This window comes from Acomys russatus, chromosome 24 (assembly GCF_903995435.1).
Source record: "Acomys russatus chromosome 24, mAcoRus1.1, whole genome shotgun sequence".
In the NCBI taxonomy this organism is placed as follows: Eukaryota; Metazoa; Chordata; class Mammalia; order Rodentia; family Muridae; genus Acomys; species Acomys russatus.
This window is the reverse complement of record NC_067160.1, coordinates 45,555,733-45,575,826: the sequence shown is the minus strand read 5'-3', so window position 1 is coordinate 45,575,826 and position 20,094 is coordinate 45,555,733. Positions and strand designations below refer to the sequence as shown.

Genomic DNA, 20,094 nt, shown 5'->3' with positions numbered 1-20,094 from the left:
GAAAGGAGACTCCATTAGGTTCTCTGTACCTGGCTCCGCCGTCCCGGGCCCCAAATAGCCTCCCCCGGGGCCAGACTAGCAGACGCTGCCTAAGCAGAGGCTGCAGAGTGACCTTTAGAGACCAAGGAGGTGGGAAGCCTAGCTCAAGCTTCTCCTTTCTACAGCGAGAGCATAGCTCAATGTTTGCCAGTTTCCCCTGAACCCTTCTTTCTGGATAAACCTCCGCTCCTCTGTTTGCTTAGGGAAAAAAAATTCGGATTGGGCCTGTCTTGCACCCTCTTGGAAGGTCGCCCTATATCCCACTTAATCTTCTCTCAAGATTCAACCAGGGACCCAGCTGATGTGGCAGAGGAGCCAGAAGTTGCTGGACCTGCCCTGAGCTGAACCTTTCTTTGGTCTAAGGATCAAGAGACTACTGAGGCTTGGGGCCAGGAACTCTGCTGCTTCTCTGAAGAGGAGTGTGTGTGGAGCGAGACTTTTAATACTCGCCTTACTTTACCCCTTAGCTCTTTCCTGCGGCCCAGCACTTTTAATCAACAGTTTGTGGAACTCCCTTGGAAGAGCCCCCCCCCCCGCCCCCCGCTGTCCCAAGAGTGGGAGGGTAGGAATAGGGAGACCCAAAGCCTGAGAACAACTTAGAACTGGAAACTGGGGCTTCGGCTTGGCTCATTGCTTGCCTGGAGTTGAGCTGTGTAGCTTGGGCCTGTTAGATGGAGAAAATGGGCTGCCCTGCCAGGCCATCCTCCAGGCAAATTTCAAGGCTAGCCAGGGCCAGAGAAGGAGCTCAGGGCCGGTTTTCTTGCTGGGAGCACAGCTGTAGGCTGTATCTTAACAGCGTTCTTCCGTCTTCTTTCTTTTGTAGACCATGCCGTCCATCAGCAGTGACCGAGCTGCGTTGTGTGCTGGCTGTGGGGGCAAGATCTCCGACCGCTACTACCTGCTGGCCGTAGACAAGCAGTGGCACATGCGCTGCCTCAAGTGCTGTGAATGCAAGCTCAACCTGGAGTCCGAACTCACCTGCTTCAGCAAGGACGGCAGCATCTACTGCAAAGAAGACTACTACAGGTAGATCCCACCCAGACCCCCCGCTGAACTTCGGGGGGACCCGCACCTTCCTCCTCCTTTGCTTTCACTCCCAGTAGAGGTTTCTGTAAAGTAGACCTTTCCCCAAGCCAGCACTCACCAAAAACTTGGTGACAATTTTTCTAAATTATCAATTTGGGGCACTCTTGGAAACAATCATGAACTATAGGAACAGAAAAGCTGATTTTACCCCGTCCTCTGAGTTTAGGGTGTGTAAAAACTCAGCTTGGGTGTGTGTGGGGGGAGTTCTTCACTCTTCTATCCCCTTTGAACTTTCTTGACTCAACCAGAAGGGATAGAAATAGACACTCCAAACCTCTGGCAGCTTGTCTGATGTCTGATGTGAAACCAAGTTGGAGGGGGAGCTGGGATAGCCTAGCAGTTCTGGGTCCTTGGGGGGTGGAGGTGGTAGTTAAAGTTGGCCAGGGTTAAAGAGTAAGAGCCAAGGTCCTCTTTCTTTTCCCCAGTTTAGGGTTAGGGCCTATTTATGGATCCTCTCTGTGTGTCTCTGTCTCTATTTCTCTCTTTCCCCATCTCCGTTTCTTCCAAATTACAGCAGTGTGTAGGATTCCCAGGTGCTGGTCTGGAGGGCAGGGGCGAAGGTTGAGGAAGGGGTAAGTGAGGGAGTTTCTCCCCATTGTAAGTAAAGTCTTTCCTAAGACTTGCTCAGATCTGAATAAAGTAGAATCTCTTGTGGGTGTGAAAATGGTGAAGGGAAATATTTCAGATAGGGCCAGGCCTGGCTTGAAATCTAGTTCCCTCTCTACAAATCTTCTCAGCCAAGTTCAGGGGGTCCATCTTGAGGAGGGGATATTTCCCCCCACCCCCAACAGCAATACCTGGAGGAGGAGTATAGGGATATGGTGGGGGGGAGTACCCAACCATTTGTCTCCACAGCCCCTCCCTCCATGGTCCCTACAGGCGGTTCTCTGTGCAGCGCTGTGCCCGCTGCCACCTGGGCATCTCGGCCTCAGAGATGGTGATGCGCGCTCGGGACTTAGTATACCACCTCAACTGCTTCACGTGCACCACGTGTAACAAGATGCTAACGACTGGTGACCACTTCGGCATGAAGGACAGCCTGGTCTATTGCCGCTTGCACTTCGAGGCACTGCTGCAGGGCGAATACCCGGCACACTTTAACCATGCCGACGTGGCGGCGGCGGCCGCGGCAGCCGCAGCGGCTAAGAGTGCAGGATTGGGCTCAGCCGGGGCTAACCCGCTGGGTCTTCCCTACTACAACGGCGTGGGCACTGTGCAGAAGGGGAGGCCAAGAAAACGCAAGAGTCCGGGACCAGGGGCGGATCTGGCAGCCTACAATGCCGGTGAGTGCAAGACCGTCTGAAGCCTTGGCCCCAGCGCGTTGTGCTTGGTGTACAGTAGGCACTCTGGCCCCGGGCTTTCCAGGCCCTACGCACTAGGGTGCCTGATTGAAAGGACTTCAGTTCTCTAGCTTCCAGTCGATGCTCCTTCGGTTGATGCATTAGTTCATTGGCGATCCAGGTGCAGGGCCTTGTCATATAGAAATTGTTTTGTTTTGTTTTGTTTTGTTTTTTGAGACACCTTTGGTTTGCCTCACCCGCTTTGCTGTACAGAAAGTGCGGGGAAAGAGAGCAAGGAAGCGGCGCCGACACCAAACAGGCTGAGTGGCTGAGGGTAGGGAGATAGCTCTAGGCGGCGAGGGTCCCAAGAGAAAATGCTAGTCGTGGCCGTGGCCGAGAACACCGTTGGGTTTGGCTTGCAGCCTGGTTGTATGGAATGTTCCTAGGGCGTCAGGCTTGGAGCTGTTACTAGCAAGGGCTATGGGTCCTTCTGTCCAGCCGGATCCTTCGACACCCGGAACGGCCAGGTCTCCTAGGCTTTCCTTCCCCTCCTAGCAAGCAGCTCTCGGCAAAGAGACTGAGGCAGGCGAGTCCTCACAGGGGGTTGTGGGGGTCTCGATTCGTATTTCTTTGAAGTTTGGGCCTTTCCAGAGAGGATCTTTTGCACTCCAGCACCATCCTGGCTCTGGACAGTTGCGGAGGTTCTGAGGCCCAACAACATCTGCAGGCCAAGGAAAGGTTTAGGACATGCAGTTATTTTCCCTCTCAAGTTTGTAGCAACAAATCCGATGCTCAGAGTTTTTTCTTTCTCCTTTTCCTCTCAGTCGAAATCATAAGACTCTGTCTGTGTGTGTGTGTGTGTGTGTGTGTGTGTGTGTGTGTGTGTGCCCCCGCGCGCAAAACCAAAACAAACCCAGGGCTGTTGATCGGCTGTGGTAGTGAAGGAAAAGCCAGGGTGTTAGGATTTTAAATAGTCTGAACTGCTTAGGGAAGGAAATAGGGGCAAGTGGAGAGGGTCCTTTTTTTTTTTTTTCCGCTCCAACGAAATAGCTGGATAGAGGATCCTGTGATCGATTAGGGAGCGGGGAAATGCAACCCCGGGTTGCATAAAAGGAAAAGTGGTGCTTGGCTCGGCGATTTAAAATTTGTCGAAAGTATTATAGATACCATTCTTTAGAGCTCACACCCTCATCACGCACTAGCCTTAAAATTAAAAGTAGATCCGGTCCAGGCCCGTTTCTCCCTCCTCAAACCAAGTGGCCTCTGTTTATCAGGTGGGTCAGCTTCCCTAAGAATGAGGAGGAGGTCTCTCTCTACTCCAGAGTATCTGGTGTGTGGGGAGTGGTCTGATGTTTCCTTGGACACACCAGGCTGCCACCTGGTTTGTGATTGTGCAAAAAACAGAGTGAGGGGTTTCAAGATTTATTTTTGCTTTTTGTTGCTCAGCCTTGTCCTTTCCAGGAGGCAGCGAGAAGATGTGGCCGGTAGCTGAGTTCCGGAGGGGCCCCTCTGCTACCTCATTTTTCTCTTTGCCCCCTCCCCCCTCTTTTATTTCCGTCCTTTCTATTCTTTTCTTTTCGCCTCTGTGTTTCTCAGTTTGTCTGCTCCTCTTGCGCGCGGGTCTCGGCCTTGGCCCGCCTGGACTCCTCAGTCTTGGGAGGAACGGCGGCGGCGGCGCTCGGGCCCACAGGCAGTGGCTGTGCGGCTCACAGTAGCTGTGGGGCTCCCGGGACCAAGTTGGGAAGAAAGGGTGACTCTCTATTTTGCTTGCGGGGCCCAGCCGGGCTTTCCTATGTCTTTCTGTCGCCCCCTCTCTCGTCTCCCGGCGCTGGCAGGAGAGAAATGGCTGCAGTGTGGGTCGTGGGGCAGCTGGGGTTGGAAAGTGGGATCAGTAGGGTGAGGCTGTGGGCTGTGTGTGCAGGCAAGTGCGCGTGGAAGGGGAACTCGTTTTTCTGATTGCGCGGACACCAGTTTGCTTGGTTAAGCGCCCTGTACCCAGGGGCCAGACCTAAGGACACTTTGAAACCCGCGCTCCGGGGGACTGTCCTGCGGAGGGAGGTGGAGCTGGACGCTTGGTGCGAAGGGGAACAGGGAGTGGGGGGAGCCCCCGGGCCCGGGGCTTATGGAAGGGCGACCCAGGCTTGGGGTCGAAAGGTCGGAAAGTTCTTCCGGGGCGGGAGCCGTGGCCGCCCTCCTCCCAAGGCCCCTCTAGTCTTGGCGCGCTGCCCCCCTCCCTAGCCCCAGAGGCGGGACACAAATCCCCCTGAACCCAGAGCAGGGCTGCTGGTCAGCCTGGGGCTGATGACCCGTGCTGAGACCCTCGAGGGGCCTCGGGCGTGCACTTTGCGGCGCTGTTTGCGCGCCACAGCTGCGGGAGTCACCAGCAGATCGGCTACCGACACGGCCTCCCCGTGTGTGTGTGTGTGTGTGTGTGTGTGTGTGTGTGTGTGTGTGTGTGTGTGTGTGTGTGTGTGTGTGTGTGTGTGTGTGTGTGTGTGTGTGTGTGCCTGGCGGCGTAATTACTGATTTGATTCCAATCCATTATTTAGACAATTGAACCTACAGTCTCGTCTTTAGTAAAATGAGGCGAAGTCAGATTTGATTACAGGTTCAGTCCCAGCGACAAGAGCTCGAAACCCGATGGGTTAATAACAGATCACGAGTAAATTATTCATGATTTTACGAGCTCTTTAGCTCCATTGAATCGGCCTAATTGAGAGGAAAAAAAGGGGGGGGGAGAAAGCCCTGGTCCTCCCCTCCTCTCAGCCCTTGCTCCTCCCCAGACCTGATCTTGGGGAATCCCTACACGGCCCCGGGCTTTAGGGGCGCAAGTGAGGGGGGTCTGGGCACCAGCGCCTCCTCTGCGGTCAGGCTCCTCCAGCTCCTATCCTGGCTTTCACTGCCAGCCGGGCCTTGGCCTGGCCACCTAGGGCTCCCGGGTTCTTCCCTGCTGGCTGGACTTCCTAGCCAATAGCCGTTTGGAAAAGTCTTCTCCATAGGGTCCTCGCCTTCTTGAGCCCCGAGATTAGTTCTGTCACGCAGACTCCCCACCACAGACAGATCCCCCTTATTTTTGAGACTCTCCATTCAGTGGTTCTCTACCCTGCCTCTCTGTGTCCTCCCTCCCTGCTCCTCCTCCGGGTTGTCACAGCTTTCTTCCTCTAGTTCCCTACTCCTTTCCCTTGGCTCTGTCCATCGTCCCGCCCCCTCCCCCATCCATTCTCCAGCTTTCTACCTCTGTCGTCTCTGCCACCCCCCACCACCTTCCCCCATAGTAGGCCACTCTCAGGGCACCTCCCTTGGGTCTACAGGGCGCCAGGGTCCCTACGGAGCTCATTAACAGCAGTGAGGCCCAGGTGGGGGCTGGGCAGAGGGATGAGCCTAGCAATTTCCCATGGGGGAGGCCTGCCCCAACCCTGTAGAACTGGGGGCTGGGAGAAACTGGAGGGTCCATTCCCTGTGAGGGTTTAGTGCTGCTGGCTTGCGGGAGTCATATTCTGATCCCCTTTAAATTCTTCACTCTGGTTATTCTAGATGGGAACAGTGATTGGGGGGGGCATTTGGATGCCCTGATATAGGGTGGACCCTGGTTTACAGCTTCAAGCTTCGAAGTAGGACCCACCGAGGCAATGGTATTTGGGCAAGGAGGGAGGGTCCCGGAGAGAGCTTCCTAGGTAGTGGTGTCAGGATAGCCACTTAATTTTGAATTTTGGGCAAAATGTTATAAGTATCCTGAACAGCATATAAATCTTCGATAAAATTTTAGTTTCTTTTGGGCTCATGCACTCTTTGGGACTTGATGATAATTACAAAATTATCCGTTGTTTATTAGAAATTCAAATCTAACTGGGCATTGTTTACATTTATTTGCTAATTTTGGCACCTTTGTTCTAGGCATGAACTATGTTGAAAGATACTTTCTCGGTTCTCTAAAGATGGGCTGACTTAGGATGAAATGAGGGATTCTGTATGCCCTCATCAGCTGAGCAGTTACTGACACCCAAAGTTTCTAAGCTCTCCCCAACCAAGAACCCTTCCCAGGCCCCAGTAAAGTCCCTTGGGATAGGACCGGCTCCCTAAAGAGTCAGGCTTTATCTCCCCCGCCCCCTCAGAGGGGAGGTGGTGCAGCAGGAAAAGGGGAGGAGGGGCTCAGCCTTTACCTGTGTGTGAGGGCAGCTTCCTTTCCTTGGCGTTAGTTTCTTCACCTCTAAAATGGGGGCAGTAGTGATGAGAGAGTGACACATAAAAAGCCAGAGCCTAAGGCAGGCATCTAATGGGTGGTGCCGGCTTCCTCCAGCCTCTTTCCCTCGCAGTGTGTGCCTACTGCTCTCTTCCTGAGATGGCCACGCGTCTCACAACTTCCCTGAACCCCATCATCTGCTTCTTTTGCAAACGTGGGGAGCAGTTTATGGGACAGTGCTGAAGATTAAATTGAAAAAAAAAAATGCAATTCCCAGCCTGGTGCTGGGGGCCCTGGAGCCTACTCAGTCCTTCAGGGAGGGAGAGTTGATGAAAGGGGACTGAAATCTAAGCTGTCAACCAGCAACTTCTGGGTGGGAGAGAAAGAGCCATTCACTGCAAGGGGAGATGGAGACTGCAGGGTTTGGGTGAGTGCTTGGGAAACAAAAGAGTGCAGGCCCATGGATGACAGGTCCACACGGGTGTCAGAGCCTGGCTTGCGGCCTTCCCTTTGTGTCTCAACATCTGTAGAAAGAGTTGCTTTAACTGTCCAGCCGCTGTCTGCTTGCAAAGAAAGCCTTTTAAGGGTTGGCAAGCTGGCTCAGTGGGTCAAGGGACTTGCTGCCAAGTCTGAGGACCCGAGTTCAATACCCAGAACCCCTCTCCCCACCCACCCACAAAATAAATACACGTAAAAGAGTAAAGAGAAAGCCTTTTAGTGCCGCATCTGAATCCAAAAACCCATCAGCAAGTCTTGGCTGCTGCTATTCCCATTATTCTTGCAACACGATGGCTTCTGGGTGTCTTGTTGAACTAGGGTTGGCTCCACTATTTCCTAGGTAGGTCACTTTTTTTTTTCAAAGAGCTTCATTTTCTCCATATCTAAAATAGGGATATTATCCCCATTTCATCATTGTGTGCAAACACAACCGGGTTCCCAGACTAGATGTGTTTGTCAGTGGGCGGTGAGGGTGTGGACTAGGCAGAGTCAGGAAATTCACCTGCTGCTTCTGCGTCCCTTTCCTAGCGTTGAGCTGTAACGAGAACGACGCAGAGCACCTGGATCGCGACCAGCCCTACCCCAGCAGCCAAAAGACAAAGCGCATGCGCACCTCCTTCAAGCACCACCAGCTTCGGACAATGAAGTCTTACTTTGCCATTAACCACAATCCCGACGCCAAGGACTTGAAGCAGCTCGCGCAAAAGACCGGTCTCACCAAGAGAGTCCTCCAGGTTAGCTGGGCCCGGGTGGGGGTACCTGCAGCTGCCAGGACCAGAGGCAGAACTGCGCGCATGGACTAGAACTTTGGAAGAACCTTCTGCCGGAGTGCCTTTCGCCTTCTTTTTTCTACCTTTGTAGGTTGTCTTAGAATGTCAACCTTTTTGCCTGCCGTCACATATTCCCCATTTTCATCCTCATCTTTTCTCTTGTGTGTGGTCCTCTGTCTCCATACTTGACCCCGCTCCCCCCGCCCCCCCCCCCGTGGTAAACCATTATTAATTGCCATCAGTGACTCAAGTGACTCTCCAACTTGCTCATGTTTTAAGAATTTCAAGTATTTCGGATGAACCCAGAGCCTCCTGCTTTGCCCCCTAGCCAAGGGGCTTTTTAGTGCCTCAAGTTGCTCCTCTCTGTCCTTTTGCCTGCAGGCCATTCTGTCCTTTATTGGATTTTCTTCTGGCAGCTCTAAATTATCTCCTTGGTTGTTGTTTGTCACCCAGACTTTCCAGAAAACAGGGTTCAGTGATGGGTAGTGTGCCTGCAGATCTGCTGGGTATGATGGGCTGCCCAGTGGCATCCACCTTCTGGTATGGAGGGAAGTGGCTGAGTGCTTGTGGGACTGAATGGAATCAGGCACTTTCTTGATAGACAGGATCTGGAACTTTTGTGGGATGCCCACGCCTCTGAAGATGTTGAAAACTCTAGTCTGGGACCCAAACTTGTGGTACCATGCAGGAACAACAAATTTCAAATTTTCTGCCTTTCTGATACTCATTCCCAGTTCTAGACAAACCTCCTGAGCCTCAGTTTATTCTGTGTGAAATGTACACAAGAATGGCCCACCTGGGGGCTGGAGAGATGGCTCAGAGGTTAAGAGCACTGACTGCTCTTTCAAAGGTCATGAGTTCAATTCCCAGCAACCACATGGTGGCTCACAACCATCTATAACGTGATCTAATGCCTTCTTCTGGCCTGCAGGTGTATTCAGGGAAAGCACTGTATACATAATAATAAATAAATCTAAAAATAAAAAACAAAAAGAATGGCTCACCTGTGGGAGCTGCTACTGAGGTGACATAGGTGACAATGGAATTAACTGATGCTTTGTGCTCAGTGGATATTAGTTTAAAAATAACATTATGTTAGTTCGATATGTGATTAACTTCTTCGAACAGCCCTGGTTCTTAGACCTCAGTTTCCCCATCATACAGGCAAAACGCCCTCCACACCCCCAGCAGTTTAACCAAAACCCAAAACAAAACTGTGAGAGACTATGTAACCTGACTGTGCTGTTACAGTGAGGTGAGGACAGGCCCTGAAAGCTGAGAGATTGACACTGAGGAAGTGACAAATCAGAAGGGTCGTACAACCTCAAGAGGAAGTTTCAATGACTCTCAGAAAACAATGAAATGACACTTTATGGGGTGTCAGTGGTGGTGGTGGTGGGCTGTAACTGTGACTCAGGCACAAGCATGAGTCAGAGCTCAGAAATTTACAGGTCACGATGGAACTTATCAGATGGGCACCTTGGACATCTCTGGGCACCCCTTCAGCGCTGGGTTCCGGGCACTAGGTGCCGTAGTAAGGGAGGTGAGGAAGATCCAATCACTGTTTGGTCTGTGCTAGGTAGCCTTTGGTTCCCCTGGCTTGGACTTTGGGGGGAATACACTGCTGTGCTTGGGGTTCAAGTTCCTCTGGTCATTTCCTCTGGTCTGGGGCTAGGTCCAGGACACCTCTTGCTGCTCCTGTACCCCTACCCTCCCACTCTCTGTGCTCCCTCTTTTAGTTTGGAGCCAGCCTGCACTGAGGACATAAGACTTTTCTCTGGTTAGTGGCTTCACTCTATTCCAGATGCTGGGAAGTTGGGGGGTGAGGGCGGGGAGGCAGTGGTGGGGAGGTGGGATCTGAAGTTCAGAAAAACCTAGGCTCAGAACATCCCCCTGGTTTATTTTTTTCTGCTGTGTGTCTTGGACAAATCAGTTACCTTCTCTGAGCCATAGCTTTCTCATTTCTAAAAAGGCCACCAACTAGGGCACATCTCTCTTCCAGTTGTCTAGATTAAACCATCACAGTTTAGTCTTAATACAGAGGAGTCTAACCCTGACTTTCAGGGGTGAGAAGGTAGATTCCTTGGCTTAGGAACACATGGGATTTCCAGCTTAGCTATTCCTTATTTTTTCGTCTGGCTGAATATCCTTGGTACCAGGCGATGGGCACTTAGATCCATGAGCTGGTCCTGGCCCCAAAGAAATTCCTCTGTTGGATAGAGAGAGGCAGTCAGTTTCCTCTTGGTGTAATTAGTTGCAGTAGCTGTGGGACGAGCCAGGCACTCCATGTTGAGTGATACGACATCCCTCTCCACAGTGCAGACGAGCCTATGAAGACCCAAATGACTTCTATCTGCCCAAAGCCACACTTTGCTGGTAACTGTCCAGCCAATGGGCCCAGCACCCTCTCCTCTGAGGCAAGCCAGGCTGGATTTCTCAGGGTGTGAGAGCATCACTTGGGGCCCATAGCCCAGACCTCTCTCTAGCTCCTTCACAAATCCTTTCTGTTCTTCAAGAGCCTAATTGGTCGAGCCAGCAAAGCATCTTTTTTAAAAAATATTTTATTTAATTTTAATTTATGTGAGTGGGTGTTCGGGTGTCAAATTTTGGAGTTACAGACAGTTGTGAGCTGCCATGTGGGTGCTGGGAATTGAACCCGGGTCCTTTGGAAGAGCAGGCAGTGCTCTTAACCACTGAGCCACCTCATCTTAATCTTTTCCTGCCTGTTTTACAGTTGAAAAGATTTGTTTTTGTTTTTGTTTTCTGAGACCCGAGTTTCTCTTACTGGTTGCCCTGGCTGTTCTAGAACTCGCTCTATAGGCTAGGCTGATCTCAGATTCTCAGAGACCCATCTGCCTCTGCCTCCTGGGATTAAAGGTGTGGACCACCACCTGGCAGATGAGAAGGTTTTAAGACTTAGCAAAACGGAATGATTTGCTGTGGGTTACAGGCACAGGCAGGATGGGACTTGCTCCCCATTGCCCCGACCGTCAGTGGTACATCTTGAGGACATGGGCTGGGAGTGATTTAGGGTGAGACAACTGGTAATGTGACTTTGGGAGATGATGGACTGGTTGGAGGTGTCCCCCTACCCACCCCCCAAGTTACCTGCCCCAGGATTTTGGTGCATTAGTTCCTTCTTTCTGACCCTGATATCCTTCCTACGAGACTTGAAGAATAACTTACATATGGGGGAAATGTGCTAGCTCAATGCCTGCTTGCACACAGTAGGTATATACTAAGCAGTTTCTCACAAGGGCAAGGCTAGCCCATGCCTGTAATCTCAGCACTTGGGAGGCTGAGTCAGAAAGAGCTGAAGTTTAAGGCCAGACTAGGATGCATAGTAAGAAACTGGCCTGGGGAAGCAGTTTAGTGCCTAATTAGATGTATACCACCCTGGGTAGATCCCTAGCACCACAGACAAACAAAAACTATGTTACAGAATAAAATCAGAAAAAAAAAAATGAGTCCAGAATCAGTTCAGCAGCGAGCCCACGCCAGCTTAGCGGTAATACAAGATCCTTTGGTGTTCTTTATAGCTTCTTTCCCCATGGCCATGGTTCCCCTCAGCCCTTCAGAAGGTTTTCATGACAAAGGGGATTCAAGTTGAGTTGTGTTCCCAGAGGTGGGCAGTGCAGGGTGTGTGTGAAAGGCAGTGTCATTGGTCCTAGGCTCTATTGAATAGATACAGTGCGAGGCTCACCAACATGCTTGGCCAGTGTGGCATCCTTGTTGGAATCTGGAGGCCACTAGAATGAGGTCCTAGCTCAGCTCTCCCACTCCCACTCTGAATGATCCTAGGTGCTGTAATCACGCCGACGCCCTGGAGGCTTGCGTTAGGAAGGAGGCAGGGCTGTGGCACAGTTGGTAGAGCGCTTACATAGCATACCGGGAGCCCTGGGTGTGATTCCCCTGCATTACGTAAGCCGCGTGTGGTAGAGCATGTCTATAACTCTCTAGCACTAGATACAGACAGGAGGGTCGATTCAAGTGAGTTCAAATCCAGCCTCGACTTTGTGAGACCCTGTCTCAAATCATGGTACCAACAGTGACACTAGAACTTATCTCACTGGATATTGCAAGGAGGAAAAGAAATGACACAATTGGCAAAGTTTACATCAGAGGCTCCATGCATTCGTTTTAATGTCACATAGCAGGGTTCAATCTGCACGTGTCTTTTGTAGGGATTTCAACTCTTTAGTTTTTGGTTTTTTTTTTTTTTTTTGTCATTTTGTAGTTGGGGAAACTGAGGTTTGCCAGCCTTTGGTTCACAGTTAGTAATGAAGCCAGGAGTAAAGCCCATGGTGCGCTTGAGCCCAGGGATCTTTCAAGTGCCAAGTGCCACAAGGATTGTGACTTGGACTCAGCTGCAGAATGCAGAGTGGGAGGGTTCTGGAAATTGGTAGCAAAGCTTTCATCACATCAAGAATTCCATTTGTCACCAACAGCACATGGCAGCCAGAACACTCATGTTCCAAGATGAGGAGAGTGACCAGCAGGAGTCACAGTGCCCTCCTCAACAGAGGTGTGTTGTGACATGCCTTGCCGGTATGTGTGGACTTCCTAAGCACACCCAGGCCTCTTGTTCTTCGTGGATATACAGATGCTCTGAGGGGTGGCCAGCTGATTGATCTTGGGTGGGTAAAGTCTCTGAGGATTCTTGGTGTGACTTTAGAAGGACATTTTAAGTACCAATGGCTCAAACCTACTTCCCCATCACCAGTTAGTTCTTATCAACCCGGTAGAGAATTCAGAGGGGGTGCAGTAAACATGTGCAGTGGGAATCTGAGCTGCTGCAGGAAGTAGTGAAAGCTTCCATAAAGGGAAAGTGAGGGAATTCATCTCTTTGAGCCACCGTTCCCACTTATGAGATGGTCGTTGTCCTGCCTGGCATTTAGACACCTTCAGGACGGACATAGACACACTGGGTGGGAATTTCACAGACGACTTGCCTTGAATCTTTTTCCTGTTTCTTAAAGTCACAGGGACCCAAGCCAGGACCTTACACATGCTAGGCAAAGGGCTCTACCACTGAGCTGGGAAAGAGGAAACATCATCCCAGAGCGGTGGAAAACCTCCTCAACACCTCAGAGTAATTCCATGATAGACCCGGGGCTACAACTAAGCTCTCGAGTCCTACCCAGTGTTCATCATCATTTTCAGTTCTTTGAAGAAACCTTTCTTTTTCAAGATTTATTTTTATGTGTGTTGATACTTTGCCTGCGTGTGTGTCTGTGCAAGGGTGTCAGATCCTCTGGAACTGGAGTTACAGTTGTGAGCTGCCATGTGGGTGCTGGGAATTGAACCCTGGTCCTCGCAGGGGAAAGCAGACAGTGTTCCTTATCACTGAGACATCTCTCCAGCCCCCGAGGAAAAATTTTTTTAAGACTGCAAAATAATAGGATCACCATTCAGACCCATAAGACAGAGAAGGAAGAAATGCCATTGTAAAATGACAGGCTCAGTGATTGATAATTTTGAGAGGCTAAGTGGTCAGGGGCGAGTATGGACCATAAAGGATCCGCTTGTCTGTTCTGCCTCTTTCTGTCTCATGCACTAATATTCAAGCCGGCTTCACAGGATTACTACCAGGACTATGAGCTAACATGGATGAAACACTTAGAGCTTTGCTCAGACGGTGCCTGATTTTCACTGTGGAGCGACAACAACCACCATTAATATCTTCTTCATGAATTGTAACACCAGAAGCTGTAGTTGAGTTGTTATTTGTTTCCAAAGCAGCTTTTTGCTGTTGTTGTCATTTTCTGAGACATGATCTAGTTTCAGGTTGGCCTTGAACATGATCCGTAGCCTCGGATGACCTTGAAGTCCTGGTTCTTCTCCACCTATAGGCATATGATACCCCATCGGGCTATGCTGTGCTGGGGCTCAAGTCCCGGACTTAAGGCATGCCAGTCAAGTACTCCATAGACTGAGCTAGATCTCCAGAGTTTTGGGGGGAGGGGTGTCCATTTTTCATTCTGCGCATCAGGCTGGCTCGGCAATCCTCTTTCCTCAGATTCCTGAGTGCGAGAAGGCTGTGATTTTTTTTTTTTCATGCCCTCTCTTTTGTTGCAACATTCCCCCCAGGGCTTGCTCGAGCTGCTGTGTCATGCTTCCACAGCCTATCTGATTGTGCTAAGACATGTCACAGTGAGCATCTTTGGGCATGAGGGGTCATCTTTTGAATGGCTTCTTTAGTGTTCCAGGAGATTTGTTGGGGGTTCCAATGGGTCTCATTTTGTCCACCAGCCTGTCCTGGAACCCATGATCTTGCAGTCCGCTTGCTTTTGCCTCACAGTCCTGGGGTTACAGTCATGGGCCATCATGCCCATCTCTCCCAGCCTTCTTGGTGAAAGCTATCTAGGGAAAGAGGTTAGCGAGCAAAACCTTGCTCCTTAGACAGCTAGAGCCTATAGAAGGGCCACACCATGGTGGTGTATCTTCACTCTCCTGGGATTTGCCAGGAGCCATTCTGTGCCAGGCTGTGGTACTTACTCTTACAAGGTCTGATATTAGTTGTGTCCTGATGGGTCTATGCCAGCACTTATCCTTGCTGTCCCCAAAGTATAACTGCCGAGCTGCTGTGTAGAGTGGTGCTTGCGCCAGCTGACCACCTCTGGCTTCGGGAGGATGGGTAGGTGGAGCAGATCAGTTGTGTGCTACTCACAGCTGCCCTGAGACCCCCAGCTCATCTGAACCCCAAGAAGCCACAGAGATGGGCTGTGCTCCAGCCCATCGTTTTTGTACATGTGGGAAACTGAGGCAGGCCCAAAGGAAAGGGCCTAGCTGAAGTTCCCTTGGCTGGTCGGTGGCAGAGCCAGGCCTGGAAGACATGTTCAGTGATTTTCTACTGCCCACGTTGCTTCATTTGTTCATTCATCCCTTCATTCGCTCATTTACTTGCTGACCTACTCAGGGTTGTATGGTAAGGAGAGCGTAGACATTTTTATGGCCAATAGTCCTGTCTCCCATTGGCTTAGTCTCTGTGTGATCACGGGTAACTTTTAAATCTATAAAGTGGGGCTAATAATAGAAACCACATGCCTGGCTCGTTGCAGGCTCTAACCAGGGATGGTACAGGGTGGCAAGGTGCCTGACACAACACCGGTCACGCGTTAGCATCTCATGCGAGCCCCAGCAGCGGTACTATGCATATTACCAGCATTTAATCTTGATCTTCCCTGTCATATCCCCGGGGCTGGACAGGGTCCCTGCCCCCAGCACTCTTCGGGGAGGGGACTTTTTGAAATAGCCGTGATTGAATTTTGGTGAAGCTTCACACAGAGGGACTACACAGAATGGCCAGGTTTAGAGTTGACTTTAGATTTCCACTGAGCAGATTCCTAGTGCCTGGGATCCCGTAAAGCTGAGAACGCAGCTGTGAAGATGGTGTCATTGTTTATACACGAGCTGTTGGGGCAACGCCTGGGAAATAGCTAACAGGCGGCAGCCGTGGGCCTTCCAGCTTTCCCAAGGTCCTGGAGCCCCTAAGGATGAAGAGCGAATCAACTCCCAGGGCCCAAAAGGCTCCTCCGCTCCAGTTTCTGCCCTCTTACAGTAGCCAGGATGGTGGTGTGGGAGCAGCAAGGCGGCTCTGGCCTTTCTCACTGCCTGACCTTCATGAGGCTGAGGAAGTCAGGTCCTCCTTGGCCCTGTCTCCATCTGTTCCCCAGCTACCCCCTAGGCCAGATGAACACAGGCTCCCCCGCTGCAGACTCTAGAGCCAGAGGAGAAGGTCCTGACTATTTTAGATGGGCAGTGCTGAGGGTAGTCTTTGAAGCTCCACACTCACCTTCTAGCCCTCCCCCAAAGGATTAATAAGCTTCCTTGCAGCAGAGAGCTGGAGAAATGTGCTTTCTCTTGAGGAGGATCTGTGTTCTAGAGAGCCAGCTTTGTTCCCCACTTCATGGGGGAACATCTCTCTCCTTCCTGCCAGACCAGGCTGCTAATTGAGCCCAAATTGTGTCAGGACATCTAAAGGGGGGGTGAGGCCACAGGCTTCTTGCCGCTGGGGTGGTCCTGAGGGGAGGGTGAAGTCAGGAGCTAGCCCATCCCACCCCTGTCAGAGACACTGGGAAGACAGGCAGATGCAGACACATCTGGAAATACGCAGCTGGACAGCCTGGAGTCTTCAGAATCCCCAAGGCCCTTTGTTTTATGGGGAGGCGTCTGGCCAGGGGCTCTCTTACGCAGAAGGAAGTGAAGGGGCCCTGTCTTTTGGACTTTTTTCCTCTGGGAGGAATAACTACCCATTCCTGGATAGTGGCCTGGATTTCCTTTGCATCTTCTTAAGCACTGCCTGGGTTCCTGGGTACCTCAGGGTCTCTGCTGTGGAGAGAGGCTGGGGGGGGGGGGGAGGGGGCAGAGAGAGTGGGGATGGGCGGGGGTGAGCTTTGTGTGCATCTTTACTGATATGTATAGGCATGTCCGTGTGTTCATGCTCGAGCACACACATAGCTATGAGTGTGATGTACCCCCGAAAAAGTGAAAGCAACCCTTCAGACTGTCTCCAGTATTCTCTGCAGTCCAGCTGAGAGCAAAGAGTAGGGCCCTGGCCACTGCCTTCCTGTTATTCATTCATTCCTTATTGATTCATTACATGTTCTTCGTGACATTCTAGTATTGACAGACACTGGCCATGAAACATTTTTAAAAATGGTATTCATAAATACTTGTGGGGCATACTGTCCACCCCCAATCTTTCATTTATACATGGCCCAAATTTGTCTGGTTTTTGCTTTCTGTGACAGAGGCGACAAAAGCCATTTATTTATTTAGGTTTTGTTTCGTTTTAAGAAAGGGTTTTTCTGTGTAGCCTTGGCTGTCCTGGACTCACTTTTGTAGACCAGGCTGGCCTCGAACTCACAGAGATCCGCCTGCCTCTGCCTTCCCCAGTGCTAGGATCACAGGTGTACGCCACTGCGCACCTGCCTAAGAGCCACACATAAACAGTTTTGGTGGTTACATTGAAAAAGTTTAAGGAAATAGATAAACAAATTTTAATATTTATTGTTTAATCCATGTCCAAAATATATTTATATCAATATAAAAATTGATGTTTCCCCTTCTTTCCTTTTTCTTGCTAAATCTGTAAGTCTCTTACTTGCTACATTAGCCACATTTGGAGTGGCATTTCAAAGGTCTCAGTCTCAGTACCATTGCAAGGGGCTAAGAAGTGTCCTGGCAGGAAGAGTGACCCAGTCATAGCCACAAGAGAAAAGAAAATTTTATTTTATTTTTGCAAAGAGAAAATGTGGCAAGGCCGTTCTAGACCTCCCGCTGGGCCGCAATTGGGTTGAGCTGAGTTGAGCGGCCAGGAGCTGCTGCTATTCCCAGTCCCTTCCTGCCCTCCCCTAACCCGTCCTCCCCTGTTGTCCCACACAGGTCTGGTTTCAGAATGCACGGGCCAAGTTCAGGCGCAACCTTTTACGGCAGGAAAACACGGGCGTGGACAAGACGTCGGATGCCGCACTACAGACAGGGACGCCGTCGGGCCCTGCCTCGGAGCTGTCCAACGCCTCGCTCAGCCCCTCCAGCACTCCTACAACCCTCACAGACTTGACTAGCCCCACCCTGCCGACTGTGACGTCAGTCTTAACTTCTGTGCCTGGCAACCTGGAAGGCCACGAGCCCCACAGCCCTTCACAAACGACTCTTACCAACCTTTTCTAATGACTCGCCACCCCCTTCTCCCCAAGGCCCCACGATTTCTTTAAAAAAGAAATTATCTTTAGTTGAATTCCAAGTGTATTTTAAAAATAGAGGTTTGAGCAACTAACTAACCACGTTTTAGGTTCTCGCCTGGAAACAGAGGGAAAAAAGGAATTATGCGTCGGGCTAACGCAGCGGTGTGTGCTAAGGAATTACTTGGGAGATATATCTGCAACACAACATTTGTGTCCCTGTACAGTTTTGTGGACTGAGCGAGGAAAACAACAAATAATTTAAGTTGGCTGAGAGCTTCCGTATTTTCAAAGACTGCCACGTGCCTTAGGAATACTGTTTTATCTTCATACTTTGGATGAGTTGTTGGTTTTTTCTCCTTTCCCTCTTTTTCTCTCTGTATATTTATGACCAGAGCAAAATGTAAAAAAGAAAAAAACCAACAAAAAAAGTTTGTTACTTTGAATAGTCCTAAAAAGAAAAAGGAAAAAAAAAAAATAAGGAAAAAAAAATCAAATCCCCTCCAACGGTCGCTTTCTTGTTTTAGAATTTTAAGGTGGAAGTCTGTTCGGATATCAGAATTTGTAAAACCTAACCAGTAATAAAATCACTTATCGAAAAGACTTGGTGCTGGTACTGTTCAGTGAATGAGAAAAGAGCATTTTCTGAACTCTAGGGACCAATTCCAGGGTGTTCGCCTACCCGCCAAATGCTTTTGGGGTCTTTTCTCTGTGACAGGATTGTGGCTAGCTGATGGCAATCCAAAGACCTCCAGGTCTTGCACTTAAAACATTGACAGTAGAGAGAGGCAAGCTATCATGCTGACAGTGGGGTGTGTGCGCGCGTGCGCGTGTGCGTGTATGTATGTGTGGTCGGTTAAATGCCTTTTGTTCATCATTGCACATCCCTTTATTTGTTCTCCTGTCTGATGCCCATGTTCTGTAGTTGGAGGTCAGAGGTGCTCACACCCATCTCTTCTGCCCCTGGCAGGGCTGAGGGTGCACTGTGCACTGTGAGCGGCCTCTTGAAAACGTGCAGCTTTTCCTTGGGAGAAGTTTATGCCGTCACTCAAGAGCAACCTAAGCCCCAGTCTTCCTAATATCTGTCTCTGTCTCCCTTTCTGGTTTGGTCTCTGTCTCTCTTGTCTCTTTGTCTCTCTCACACACATACAGAGAGACAGAGACAGAGAGACAGAGACAGAGATAGAGAGAGACAGAGACACAGAGATAGATTTTTTTTTTTTTTTAATTTCCCCCACAAGATGGGACTGGAGAGATGGCTTATTGGTTAAAAGCACTTGCTGTCCTTACAGAGGACCTGAGTTCAGTTCCCAGTACCCATATCAGGCAGCTTACAAATACCTGCAACTCCAGCTCCAGGGAATCCAATGTTTCTGGCCTCCCTGGGAACCTGCATGCATGTGAACATTTACACACACACACACACACACACACACACACACACGTGTATCCGTCACTCCAGTTCCAGAGAATCTGATGGCCCTCTTCTGACCTCAACCAGGACAAGGCACATAAACGGCTCACACATAGATGTATGCAAAACACAAACTAAATCTATAAAAAAAAAATCTTTGCAAAAATTTCAAGAGAAAAACAGCAAATGAAATTAGTTTTTCTACTAAAGCTTTAGGGAACCTTAAAAAATCCAGAGAAAAGGGGGTTCTGGATCCAGAGCAACCAAACCTGAATCTAGACCACTGACCACTGAGCTACTATGCCTCTTTGGGTCTCAGTTTCCTCTCCTGTAAGATACAGAGTGTGGCTCCCAGGTCGGGCGAGGGCAAAGAAAGGTGTGTTCAAGGCCCCAGCAGGGGGTGCGGCTGGGGTGGGTTCTGGGTGTTTTTTACTGAATGCCAAGTGACAGGAGGCATGAATGTGTGTTTCTAGGTGCTGCCAGGGGCTCCAGGATCCCTGCAGGTGGAGTAGATTCCTTTTGCTTTCTCTCTGAATACCCTCAGAGCCCACTGATTGGAACACGCAGAGGGACACTGTAGCTGGAGAAGACTGAGCAGGTCTGGGGTCTCTCTCTCTTCTCCTTCAGCCGGCCGTCATAGCTGGGAAGGGGCAGGGCTAGGAGGAAATGAGGCCGACCTGGCCTGAGCGTGGGAAGCTTGAGCTGAACTGTTGGGAAATGTTTTCTTAAAAACCGAAGGCACACATATGGCTGCCATCATTTAATATGCAGCAAACGGGAACCCAGTAGATTTTGGGGAAGCGTCTAGAAATGTAACATGCACATACCTGAGCAAAACAGGTTGGTAAATGTTTTCCATGTGAACACACCCGTGTTGCTGCCACCCAAGCCAAAACATGGGATGCTATCACACCGTGAGTCTCTCCGCTGGTCCCTTCCCTGACAACCCCTTTCTGATAGCACCTGTTCCCACTTCTCACACTTGAGATTAGTGTGTTTGTTTGTTTGTTGTTGTTGTTGTTTTACCTTTTAAAAATATCTACTTATTTATAATATGTATAATGGCATTTTGCCTGCATATATGTCTGTGCGGCGTGTGCATGCCTGATGCCCACAGAGGTCAGAAAAGGGTGTTAGATCA

General features: G+C 50.2%; 1 protein-coding gene across 2 annotated transcripts in view; it reads left to right on the top strand.

Annotated features, from left to right (window-relative positions):
• The window catches only part of Lhx2 (LIM homeobox 2), a 30,857-nt gene extending 12,717 nt beyond the window's left edge, over positions 1–18,140 (top strand). For both annotated transcript variants that reach the window (XM_051166572.1, XM_051166571.1), the window contains exons 2-5: positions 863–1,065; positions 2,005–2,408; positions 7,612–7,817; positions 17,241–18,140. In XM_051166572.1, coding sequence (XP_051022529.1) covers positions 866–1,065; positions 2,005–2,408; positions 7,612–7,817; positions 17,241–17,528 — 1,098 coding nt within the window. In that variant the 5' untranslated portion in view covers positions 863–865 and the 3' untranslated portion in view covers positions 17,529–18,140. The remainder of the gene's footprint in view (positions 1–862; positions 1,066–2,004; positions 2,409–7,611; positions 7,818–17,240) is intronic.
• Positions 18,141–20,094: the final 1,954 nt, after the last annotated feature.